This window comes from Macadamia integrifolia, unplaced genomic scaffold (assembly GCF_013358625.1).
Source record: "Macadamia integrifolia cultivar HAES 741 unplaced genomic scaffold, SCU_Mint_v3 scaffold1144, whole genome shotgun sequence".
NCBI lineage: Eukaryota > Viridiplantae > Streptophyta > Magnoliopsida > Proteales > Proteaceae > Macadamia > Macadamia integrifolia.
Window position 1 is genome coordinate 180900 of NW_024868100.1, and position 12958 is coordinate 193857.

General features: G+C 40.4%; 2 protein-coding genes across 2 annotated transcripts; both read right to left on the bottom strand.

Annotated features, from left to right (window-relative positions):
* Positions 1–4450: 4450 nt before the first annotated feature.
* On the bottom strand, positions 4451–7733 carry LOC122062903 (anthocyanidin 3-O-glucosyltransferase 2-like). Its single transcript, XM_042626575.1, has 2 exons — positions 6072–7733; positions 4451–5057 (listed from the first exon to the last, which is right to left on the bottom strand). The coding sequence occupies exon 1, from the start codon at positions 7523–7525 to the stop codon at positions 6092–6094; it is 1434 nt and encodes a 477-aa protein (XP_042482509.1). The 5' UTR covers positions 7526–7733; the 3' UTR covers positions 4451–5057; positions 6072–6091.
* Positions 7734–10427: 2694 nt separating this feature from the next.
* LOC122062902 (anthocyanidin 3-O-glucosyltransferase 2-like) lies at positions 10428–12321 on the bottom strand. Its single transcript, XM_042626574.1, has one exon. The coding sequence runs from the start codon at positions 12021–12023 to the stop codon at positions 10596–10598; it is 1428 nt and encodes a 475-aa protein (XP_042482508.1). The 5' UTR covers positions 12024–12321; the 3' UTR covers positions 10428–10595.
* Between the last annotated feature and the right edge of the window lie 637 nt (positions 12322–12958).

The window sequence follows — 12958 nt, forward strand, 5'->3', positions numbered from 1 at the left end:
TGCTGTTTTCTCCCCTTATTCTTGAGAAGTAATAGATTTTTGGGAGAGGGATAGGTATGCCACCGATATCAAGTATGCTAGCGGATAGCACCAATAGGAACACATGATGGAGTATCATTCAGGAAGGATATGAGGGTCATTTCAGAAAAAAGGAAGAGAGAGATAGACACAATGGGTGCTAGCATACTTGATATCGGCGGCATACCCAACATATTCCCTAGATTTTTATATAAAATAAAAGGACAAATGTAGAAGAAAAATATCAGGGAATTACTATAGTTGTTTATGCACTAATAGGATTTCAGGTACTAAACCATTAAAGGGATTTTCTTATGGCTGTCAAATAATTGTAACTTTACTTTTTTGCCCTTTTAATATCACATTTTTTTTTTTTCAATAAGGGGTGAATTTTGTCATTGATTTTGTGAACTTGAAAAGATAATGATAGTTTTTTATATTAATATAATGATAAGTCACTTTAAATTATTTGAAATAAGACAAGGGACAATGAAAATGCGTAATTTTTAAATACACCTATAGTGTTGTCATTTAGATAGTCCCAACATTAAAATAACATAATAGCCATAATATATTGTTGTTTATTCTTACTCTTTTATCAAACATTAAAAATAATAAATTGACTTAGTGGTATGGGGGCTGTGGGAAAAATTCCATGGGGAGAAGCTTCTCTATACAATTTGCACTTTTTTAGCCACGTGTTAAATGGGGCACTCAAATTGCATGGCCTTATAGAACTGTAGACCCCAAGATCCATTGTTCACATGTGAAATTTCAGCCCAAAGGGAGCTTGTCACGTGGTAAAACGAAGAATTGAAACATGCAGAACAATGGAGAGGGTGCAAATAGACTACCAAGGAGTGTGGACATGCTTGGGAAGATAAATGATTGAAAATTTGAGTTTGACAACCAATGGCATGTGGCTAATCCGGACCTTCCCTGTCCATCCAGCAGTCAGTTTGAGTTTGACAACCAATGGCATGTGGCTAATCCGGACCTTCCCTGTCCATCCAGCAGTCAGAACTGCCACATCATCTACCATATGGAAAAACTAGGTGGACAATGGGGAGAAGCTTGTCTACACTGTACCCTGTGAGGGAAGTTATGTCCTTTTTCTTTCTTTCTTTTTTTATGCTAAAATATCATTTGTATAAGAAAGAAAAAAATAAAGTACAAGCTGGATCAAGAGAGACATTAGAAACAAAAAACAACATGGAGGGCAAAAGCAAAGATCATTCCCCCACCTTCGGCGTGGCCAGCAGCAGGGGAGGAGATCCACTACTCTACACAACAACCCAAACTAAGAGAATCGAAATCTACATCTTCCTTCTGCATCCACCCTAAGCTCCTCTTGAATAGAGCTTAAGAAAATAGGAGAGGTAGTAGAAAGACCACTTCTAGCCACCGTTTTTGCGAGAAAAATCTGCAATAGGAGTAGCCTCTCTGAAGCAATGGGTGAGCTTCCACTGAATTCCTGCCAGATAGGAGTGCAAAAATTGCCAGTCTTGCAAAAAGTGCCATGGGATTGATCCTCCATAAACTGCAATAGTTACCACTGTCGAATCAGATTCAATCCAAAGGCCCTAAATTCCCAACTGATTGGCAATCATAATACCTTGGATTAAACTATGAAATTCTGCCTTATAATTTGTTCTTACACCAAGATAAGTCCCAAACGATGAGATAACTCTAGAGTTTAGAGTCATGGACACTTCCACCCGCACCTGCTCTCCCTGGGTTGCCAAACAAAAGCACCCGTCGATGTTAAGTTTGTCTCGAATTCTTGACCCATTTTGAAGATTGACCCGATCCGACATATTTTGGTGGCGACCCGAATGGAAAGTTTTCTGAGATCTGTGATGGAAGCAGAGGGGTTGGGCCTATTGACCCAAGCCTAAAGCCCATCACTGATCTAGTATGGGGGTGTGAGGGCGTAGCCCCGCGGTATGGTTCGACCAGATCGACCATGACTCTATGGGTCGACCCGTGACTTGGAGTACATATAATGTACTGTTACTTGTTGAGAAAGTCATTGTATTTTTGGGTTTTTTTGAGCTCGGGTTTCAAGGCGAGTTTTCTCGCCGCTGCTTGGGTGTAATCATTCTTCTGCATAGTGAAACATCTTCTTCTTCGCCCGAGGACGTAGCACACCACCCTGGTGTGTAAACCTCGTTAAATCTCTGTGTCGTGCAGATCTATTGTTTCTTTATTTTTCGTGTTTCTTGGTATTTGATCTAACAGTTGACATTAAGCTTGAACCAGGAAAAAGGAGGCACACACAAAGTAACCTCCAAAATATGCACCACCCTTGGAACGCGTAGACCGGCACCCAAAATTATGGAACAAATCAGGGCTGCCATTGTTGCTGCTCTACCCTGAGAATCAGGGAACAATTTTCTAATGCCACACAGAAGGGAAACTATGTCTTGATGGTAACATTTATCGAGAAAAATTTTGACAACAAAATATTAAGAGGTTGAAAATTTCTCTACTATGGTAGCACCATCATTACTGCCTTAAGGCCCATTACCCAATGCTAGTCCCATCTAGGCTTGTCCTGGGAGAGATGAGTTTGGAGATGTTCTTACTCTTACCTTTGGCATTTTATTGCAGAAAGGGGCCTTTCTCAAGACTTGAAACTAGGCATTTTCCCTGGTAGCCAGAATCTTTTACATTAGGTTATCCATTATTGCAATAATAATGTTACTGACACTAATTATGTACCACTAAAACAATGCTCAAGCATGGGCTCCGTTATGGTTACTCCTTAAATGATTTCATATTTTGCAGTAGGTTATAGCAATAACAACATTTTAAGACATGATTCCTTCTTTTTCTTTATTAGGGGCTGCTTTCTATGAAAACAAATGTATTTCATATGCATCATTTGATTTGTGGTTACTTGTGATTAGGTTCAAATACATATCAAGGGAATTATCACGCCTGGGGATTTTAATGACTTTGACCTTGTTTTCAGTATGATGATATTATGATGGGATTTGGAACTCATGTTTATGGTATTCGCCTTATTATTTGCATTCGTTTTCCTTCATCAGCATTTATTTATTGTCGCCATAATTTACAGCTCAATGCCTGTTTAATTTCCTTATCCAGATGTTAATTTGCTGTGGTTATTTTTATAGGATGTGTACTTGACTTTGCTTCTTTGGTGGCACTCAACCCCATTTTTGCTGCACTACTTGAGGCTTCATGGGAAGCAACCAATACTGGAATTAAGGTAGTGTGTTTCCACCTTGGTTGTGTTTGCTTGTGAGAAGCATATATAATGTTAAATTTGTCCTTGGGACTGGAAAGGAACTTCATTTTGCAATCTTGATGGTGGCATGATACAGTAATTGAGTCCACTTTTTTTGAGATCTGTTGGTATGTTGTATGTCTCTATCTTCCTTCAGAACTTTGGTGAGTGTTATCAGAAGTTGGGGACAGACTTGGGAAATATTTTGTGGGATTGAAGAAATTCCAGAACAGGGCTATTGAATAACTTGGCATGCCTTTTTCATATGTTTTAATCGGCAACAACAAAAATGTTTATGTATTTCATAAGAGAGGCATAGTTGCAAGTGATATGACATTAGAAACTCTTGAATTGTCTTCAGATACCTTCTTATACATCTCTTTCCAAACCCCAGAAAATTGTGTATTGCAGTAAGTTCTGTAAACTATTTACTTTCTCTGGAGGATTCTTAGGCATTAGCCACTACATTCATAGCTTTGTTAACCTTCAGAGACCATGTCATACTCGCCCTACATTTTGAAAAAAGGAAATTTTATTAAGAATCAACAAACATGATCAACTCCTCCATTAACGGGAGAAGAGAAGCAGTATGAATAAGGGATGGAGTCATCCACCAAACCCGAGAGAGAGTCGAGTGGGCGCCTCTCCAATGCCTTGGGTTGCCTAATCACCTTGACAACTAGGTGTTAATTCTGTTCCCCAACCCCCCCCCCCCTCTCCTCCTCCTCCTCCTCCTCCTCCTCCTCCTCCTTTTTTTCTCATAAATGAATTGAAGAAATTTTATTAAGAATCAATGAACATGTTCCGATGGGGCAGGGTTGAAGTACGGCAGAATAAAGGATAGCTTATGCCATCATTTTTGCTTCTTTATATGCATTTGTGGTTATATTTATATTTATATTCATTTTCCAGGTAATCAAAACTCAGACCAAATTGGTTTAATATCTTTCACAATCATCTGGATTGACCACTCAGGATCTTCTCCATTGTTGTTAATGATTATCGTAGCACTCAAGCAATCAGAAAGTAGTAATAATTCTCATGTAATTCAGACTTTCAGCAACCAGAAGTCTTTGTCTTGTTACTTTTTTTTTGTTAATTTTTGTTAGATCAAACATTAAAAAACACAAAAAATAAAGAGATAATAGATCTGCACGACACAGAGATTTAACGAGATTCACACACCAGGGTGATGTCTACATCCTCAGGTGAAAAAGAAGATATTTTACTATGCAGAAGAGAGATTACACACAAGCAGCGACGAGAAAACTCACCCTGAAACTCTAGCTTGAAAAACCCTAAAATACAATGACTTTTTCAACAAGCAAAAGTACATTATATATACTCCAAGTTGCGGGTCGACCCATCGGGTCACGGAGAAAACTTCTTATTCGAGTCGCCACCAAAATATGTTGGATCGGGTCAATCTTCAAAACGGGTCAAGAATTCAAGACAAACTTAACACTTTTGCTTCAGAAAGAATTGCTACATTTGCTTGAATGAATGACCTTAGACTTGGCTGATATGAATCTCCCATCTTTATCTCTGATTACTAGCCCATGCCTGCTTTATTTATTTTCCTTGAAGCTGTGTCTACGGTCACTTGAATACTGTCCAATTCCGGATGAGGAGGATGTTCCTTCTCATTCTTATTACTCTGATGGAGATGGAAATAATCTTGTACATAGTGGACAACGTCGACAATGGTCTCAGCTCTACTTCTGGCTTTATCTGGCTTACACCCTTGACCATGAAGATACTGCTTCCTTGTTAACTAAATTCCCTATCATAGAATAGAACAGTATGGAGAAGCATGAATTAATACCAAACTGGGAAAACCAAAGAGATGAGCTGAAAGTTAAGCATAATGAAGAAGAGGTGGAAGGTAGTTTTGCTCCCTAATAGTACAGGCTCTTTAATAATCTCTGATGTTGAACCATGATGAGTATATTCAGGTTTTCTCTTCTTGTGTTGGAATGAAGCCGAGGTGTCGGTCGGAAAGAAATGGGGCGGACGGGGAATATCAGAGGAGAGGGGATGGTATTTGGGGTAATTAGAGAATTTTAAAGTATCAGATTACTAGAGATGGGGCTTTGAATTTTGGATCCAGTTTCCCCTAGGACATCCATTCACCCTCAGGGGCCAGGGCTACTTGATGGTGGGGTTGGGGGTATGGAAGGTGGGATCTAAGACCCTTGGATCACATGGTGAACATGGTGACTTCACTGTGCAGGAAACTCAGCCTTATCCCAACTTCATAGGGTTTGATACATAGATCCAAACCAAACAAAGTGGGTAGATGAAAATGAAAGAAGAAAGAAAAAGGGTAGACAACAGTACAACAATACAGGGGATTTTTTTTTTTGTTTTTTTGGTATGATGAAAGAGAATCTCGACTAAATAGGATAGGTATCTTTGCCCTTGAAGGCTCATATGAGTGATTATTGTCTTTTGTGGGTGCAATAGTGCGGTGAGCATTGAATGGCCGAGACAACATTAGCATGTGCCCCGATTTTGTTTTGGCCATCTGATGCTCATTGCACCATCGCACCCACAGCAAAAGATGTTTTCCCGCCTTCAAATAGGTTCTGTCCACAATCATACTTGGTAAAATATCCAAATTTAGAATAAAGAACTGTGGATAAATATAGGATGAGTGTAAAGGATTGATAATAATTGCCCTTTTTCTATTTTTAAGATGCAAAAGAGTGAAAAATAAATCCAACATCTTTACACCATCAGCTCGTTTCTCCAAAATAAAAGTTCCATGTTAACAAGGGATCTCACCGGGGCTTACCTACGTCGATTCCATTATTGTCAATTCTCCTCCATTAGATTCTTAATAAAGCGTTCCAACGAGATAAATGAAGATCTACCGTCCATCAAAGCCCTCCTACTCTTCTCACTTATATCCTTAACCTTCGTTCTCACCTCACAATCAGCATCCATCAATTTCCTCACAGCTTTCTCCACCTCCTCCGCTATCACCAAATCATCATCCCATCCCCTAAAATCCATCTTCAACTCCACCACTAATCCTCCCAACTCCTTCACCATCGCGAACCCGTTCAGGTGCTGCTCCGCGTAGAGTGGCCACCCTGCGATGGGCACATCAAACCAAAAGCTCTCCATTATCGAGTTCCACCCACAATGTGACACAAACCCACCTATCGCACGGTGCGCTAGCACAGCAACTTGTGGGACCCATCCACACAGCAACCCTCTCTCCGCCGTCCGATCCAAGAACCCCTCCGGCAAAACCTCTTCGGGATTTGTGTAATCACCCGGAAGGGTGAATCTTTCCCGTGGTGGCTCTCGAATTGACCACAGGAACCGGTGACCGCTCCGTTCTAGCCCGAGAGCGATCTCCTTCACCTGCGGTGCACTGAAGCTCCCGGAGCTGCCAAAGCATAGGAACACCACCGTGGACGTCGGCTGATCGTCCAGCCATCTCTTGATGTTCTCGAATTGGGACTGATCAGGATTTAGGATCCGACCCTCGAGATCAATTAACGGTCCAACCGGGTACAAAGGTGGGGTTCGACCATCAGATGTTAAAGAGCGAACCGCGTGGGATTCAAACTCTTCAAATGTATTTACGATAATGCCCTTTGCTTCCCTAAACCTGCGCGCATGGTAGAGGTACCAACTGTATCCGTCCTGGTTCTTGGTCCACATAGGCTGAGGCAAGACTCGTCGGGGGACCGGGTTTGTAAAACCCGGGATGATCAACTCGGTATCCGATTCCTCGAAATCGGTGTGTATCTGGGCATCGAGAACTGGGAGGTGAAGCATGACACCGAGCATATGTGCCGTGGAAGTGAAGAAGAGGTAGGAAGGGACACCGAGTTCGTTGGCTACATCAATCATGGTGGTGCAGAAGAAATCGATAACTAACCCAACGAGTTTAGAGTCTCGAGACCGAGTTGGCATAGAGTCCGACTCGGAGGAGGACAAGAAGAGTTGGGTGATTGTGTCTTTGACGAGTGGTTTGTGGCTGTCCAAGAAGATGGATAAGATGGCTTCTGGGGTTTGAGCCGTATTGGGTGAAGGTGGGTCTATCTGAGGCAGTTCGATGAACGTGATTCCAGTTGCGTTCAAGCTGGGAGAATTGGGAAACTTGATAAGAAGAATTGTGATGGAAAGGCGATCATCTCGAGAGATAAGGAGCTTTGCCAGCTCAATTGCAGAGACTATGTGGCCGGGGAGCGTAGCTGGAAGGAACACGAGCTCAGGTTTCTTCGCCATCATCTTCTTCTTCTTCTTCTTCAGGTACAGGTGCGTTTTAAGTGGGGAAAGCTGTGGTGGGTGGGAAATCCAAAATGATAAGATAGAAGTTCTCGTAATAGATGTATAAGGAATCAAACAGAGCTCTCAGTGCTTTGGCGAAGAGAGAGAGATACTTGTCTTATGTGTATTTGGAGTAGGGTGCCAATTTCAGGCCAAACCTAATTGAGTCCGAATCGATTGTGCCGGATTAATAAACATGTTGGGCTTAAATCAAGCCCATTTATAGTCAGTCGTTCTCAATGTAAGGGTACAATCAATCTGAAAAAGAGCGCTCGACCGATTACTAGCCCAACTCAGTCTGACATGATTAGAACGCCCATTTACTCAGCCCGACACATTTAAAGCCTGATTAGAGTCCGTTTAGAGATGAATGATTAATTAATCTGCTTAAGACCTGTCTAGCCATTTTAATATTGGCCACAAATCCATAGAAACTGTTATCCATCAAATTTGCAATATAGTGAGAATTAATAGGAAAATAATCCTCTGTTTTTCTCATCCATGTTTTTCCTTGTTTTGCAACCTGCAGAACGCGACACGTGGACAACTTTAAGACTAACGCACCGGATGTAATAATCCTCACCCAATCTTGACCGTTGGTCTCTTTGTTGTCCACGTGTCGCGTTCTGGATGTAGCAAAACAAGGAAAAACAGAGGATTTTGATCCGAATTAATATGTTAGGGAGTGTTTGAATGACATCTTCATAGGTGTATTTAGAATTTAACATCTTTTTTAAATGGTCTCTTGTTAAAAATTCTCAAAGTTATGAATATAAAGTGTTCTCAAATTGAAAGCGAGATAAGATTATAAATTATATTGACATCGTGGAAATAAAAAAATAAAAAATAAAAAAAAAATCCATATTTTAATAGAATAGAAAGGCCAAATGATCCAATACCAATGATGTAAATTGATGTGATTCCACTCAAATATATTTCGAATAGATTTGGATAGTTTCAAAAAAACAAATTTTTTGAATATGGATTCCTTTAATATGGACAGGAACCTGATTCGAATATAGATTTTTGATCCCTAGCAAGGATCTAGGAATCGGTACTGAATTGATGGAATCTATTTGAATCAGATCGGCGTCAACCAAGGTTCATTTTGATTCTTGACCAATCCTATATTGATGAATTGTACAAAACAGAGTAAAATGGTGAAAATAAAAATCGATTTTTACATGGGACCGGGGGCAAATCCGTTTGATACGAGCCAATTCGATTCTTGAGAACTAAAACCCAAATCCCTAATAGAGACAAGATAGTGAAATTGTGAGAAGTGGCGCCACAGTTCCCTGTCTGCATTAACTCGCAAAGAACTTGAGAAGATAAAAATCCAAAAGATGAAAAGATGAAGAGTTGAATCCACTACCCCATTAAGTTGATATTGAAGTATCATATATGAAATTTTATGGATGTCCTCATGAATATATATATATATATATATATATAAATTTTTCTATATCATTTCTTGTTTAATCATAAGGATATTTTAGTATTACAAAAATTGTGTCGTGTTCTCTATGGGGGAGCGCAGCCTCCATCAACACCCTCCCATATTGTCTCTCTCCTTCGTTTATATAGGTCATTTCACATGGAGAGGAGAGAGACATCAGATTGTGGAGGAGCCTAGGTTACCCCACAAAGAACATTATCCCATAAAATTATTATATAATCATATCTTTTATAATAAGTTATAAAGAATATCTGATATGAAATTGAAATATGAGTATCCATGTCCAATTAAGTTTTAAATGGATTTTGGATAAATTTGGAAACCGATTAATAAGTATTCCCCTGAATGAATATGACAAGAAACGAATACAAAATTTGGACTATCTATTTATGTCCCTACCTAATAGAGTGTTAACAAAGTTTGGGTAAGTTTTCTCTATTTTAATTGGATTAAGTTTTGAAACTTTGCATGTCACTAAATAATGACCGCATTAGGATCCTAGCTCTTCAATGTCCCAACCTATCCGATGCGTGTTAAAGAGGAATCAGATCCATGATGATCTCTCATCATTCCGTATGTCAATAGTTAAAGTAGGTGTAGGAAATCCCCACCATGGCTTGTATGAATTTTTTTTTTTTTTTTTTTTTCGTTTTTCATACTACACTCAAATAATTCAAAAACAAGAGTCTGACATTTATGAACAATAACTAATGTTTTTATTTTTTTATTTTGCAATAATAAAAATGATTAATTTTCATCCCAAACATAGTATGTCAACTACAAGAAATAAATGTTTCAAAAATCAGAGACTGAAAAGTGTCGAATAGTGATGAGGGAATGTAAACATGCTTGGACATGCACAATACAATATTTGACTTAGGCTCGACGAATGGCTAATCTAAGCAATGTACCATCTATCTAAAGGGCAAAATTGTGGAATCATTATTCCGGATAACATAATAACAATGGACGACTTTGATTAGCCTCCAAAAGTAGAATGAGTTTTTCCCCCAATGCAAGTGGGATTTGCACAAGTGAACATGATACAGTGAACCCACAAAAAATAGAAGTGAAAATAATTTAATAAAAATAAAGAAATTTACATTACCACCCCTCACGTTTGCCTTTTATTACATCATCCTCTTCGAATGTCATTAAACCCACAAATCTAACACTCTTAAAACTAAAGAGTGGAATATGAATGAAAACATCATTTGCAGTGAGTACAGTGGTGCAGTGAGCATCGGATGGTTGAGACGACCTCGGGGTGCATACCCTGATGCTCTTGGCCACCCAATGCTCACCGCACCATTGCACTCACTACAGAGAAACACCTCACTTTCTACAAATAGACCTTCTTAGCTTAGGGATTGAGTTACACTATTAGTATCCTTAGAGTGTGGATAGTGGATGTTAAAATCCTCTATGATGAGGTCATGAATAGTAATGAGCATCCAATGATTGGGATACATAATCCTACAATTCTAACTATTAAATGTTCACTGCATACAATTTTGACTCGTACAGGCGAACAACAGTTGTAGATGTATTGCTTCTCATCTCAATCCCAATTCAATCTGCAATATTGTAGGGCCCACTTAAGCCCTCGTCCATTAGGTCCTTGATCAAGCATCCGAGAGAAGAAAAAGAAGATCCATCGTCCATCAAAGCCCTCCTACTCTTCTCCATTATCTCCTTCACCCTCATCCTCACTACACAATCAGAATCCATCAAACGCGATACTCCTCTTTGCACCTCCTCTGCCGTCACCAAATCATCTCCTCCTCCCCCATAATCCAATCTCAATTCCACCACTAACCCTCCCAACTCCCTCACCATCTCAAACGCATTCAGACGTTGCTCAGCATACAAAGGCCAAGCCGCGATGGGCACACCGAACCACAAGCTCTCCAATATCGAGTTCCACCCGCAATGGGACACGAACCCACCAATCGCTCTGTGGGCCAGCACAGCCGTCTGTGGGATCCACCCACACACCAAGCCTCTCTCCTCCGTCCGATCTGAGAATCCCACCGGTAGGACATCACCTGGTTGCTGACGTAGGGACCACAAGAAAGGGTGCCCACTCCGCTCAAGCCCAAGCGCGATCTCCTTCACATGCGCTGCATCGAAACTTCCTGAGCTTCCGAAGCACAGGAAAACCACCGAGGACGGTGGCTGATCGTCTAGCCACCTCTTGATGCTTTCTTCCAACGGGTTCTGATTGTGAACCTGGCCGTGCTGATCAATTAACGGTCCAACCGGGTACACCGGCGGTGTCCGGATTCGACCGCCGGTGAAAGAGTTTATCGCGGTGGGTTCGAGCTCAACGAATGAATTTAAGATAATGCCCTTCGCTTCCATAAACCTTCGGCCATGGTAGACGGACCAGCCATAGCCTTCTTCCTTTTTACTCCACATTAGAGAAGGCAACAAAAAGGGAGAAACTGGGTTAGTGAAACTCGGAATACTCAACTCTGTGACCGAGTCCTTAAAATCGGAGTCTATCTGGTTGTCGAGTTCAGGGAGGTGGAGTAAAAGACCGAGAAATCCAGCAGAGGAGGTGAAGAAGATGTAGGAAGGGACGCCGACTTCGTTGGCGATATCGATCAAGGTGGTGCAGAAAAGATCTATGACTAACCCTGCAAGTGGAGTCCTATCTGGTGCCGATTCAAAGTCTGAGTCGGAGAAGAAGAGGTTGGTGATTGTTTGCTTGACAAGTGGTTTCTGGGTCTCTGCACGTACAGACAGGAGGCTCCCTTGGGTTTGGAGATTGGATGATGAAGGCTCTGGAACATGGATGAATTGGAGGCAAGGAAGAGAATCGGCGAGCGAATCGGTGTAAGAGTTGAAGTCCGAAGAAAAAAAGAGTGGTTTGATAAGGAGGACGGTAATGAAGAAGTGATCGTCTCGGTCGAGGAGTAGCTTGGCGAATTCCATCATCGGGACAAGGTGAGTGATTCCCATAGCTGGGATGAACACCAACTCTGTTTTCTTCATCGTTCTTCTTCTTCTATTTCTACTTTTTCCAGTATATGCTTGATTTTGTCGGGCTTGTATATTCAGCTAATAGCGATTCATAAACCATGAAATCAGAGTCCGGATCGAGGACCTGATCGATAAGGTTGAATCACACAACCTTCATCGATGGGAGAAATTTGAAACAATTTGGGATAGAATGGTTGCTACCTTCGAGGGTAGCTCCTCCAGAGATAAAACAACAAGAATGAAAGGAGGATTAAGATTCTATATTCATCACCATGTTAGTGGCTTTCCTTATGTACATTGTTCTTTGTCTGCTATCATAGGTAATGGCTAATCACAATCCTTCATATCCTGACAGAATTATTCTTTGTCACTCCCCCTTCTTCACACGTAGTCACTCAGCATTAAGGGCCGTTTTCTCTCTCTTTCAGAATGGCGTGTGGACCCCAATTCTGTTGAAATCCTTACCACGTCCTCTGTTGAGGACCTGAGGTGTCCGGCCTTTCTTCTGCATGATTGATAGATCGTAGCCAGTCCTTCAAGCAGAAGCTGTCACCACCTGTCACCACTATGTTACTGTTTGTCCTTTTATCTTTTTCTTTCTCTTAATTCATTCATTCTTTTTTTATTTTTATTAATTATTTTAAGAACCCACTCAGTCAGTCATTAGAAAAAAAATTATTCTTTTCTTTTTTTAATTTCATTTTGAGACATTAATTTTAGGTACAGATATTGATTGATACAGATTCAATATTGATCCCATTTTTTATTATATTCACATTTTAACACAATGGTTTTAGATAGTGGTCTCAGCCGATTTAAAAAAAAAAAAAAAAGAAAGGAACTGCATCTATTGCTACCGATACAGATCAACTAAATGAAAAAAATGAAGAAAGTTTTCCTCATCCATAAAGGACAGTTCACCACCATTCTAGGATTTACAAATCTTT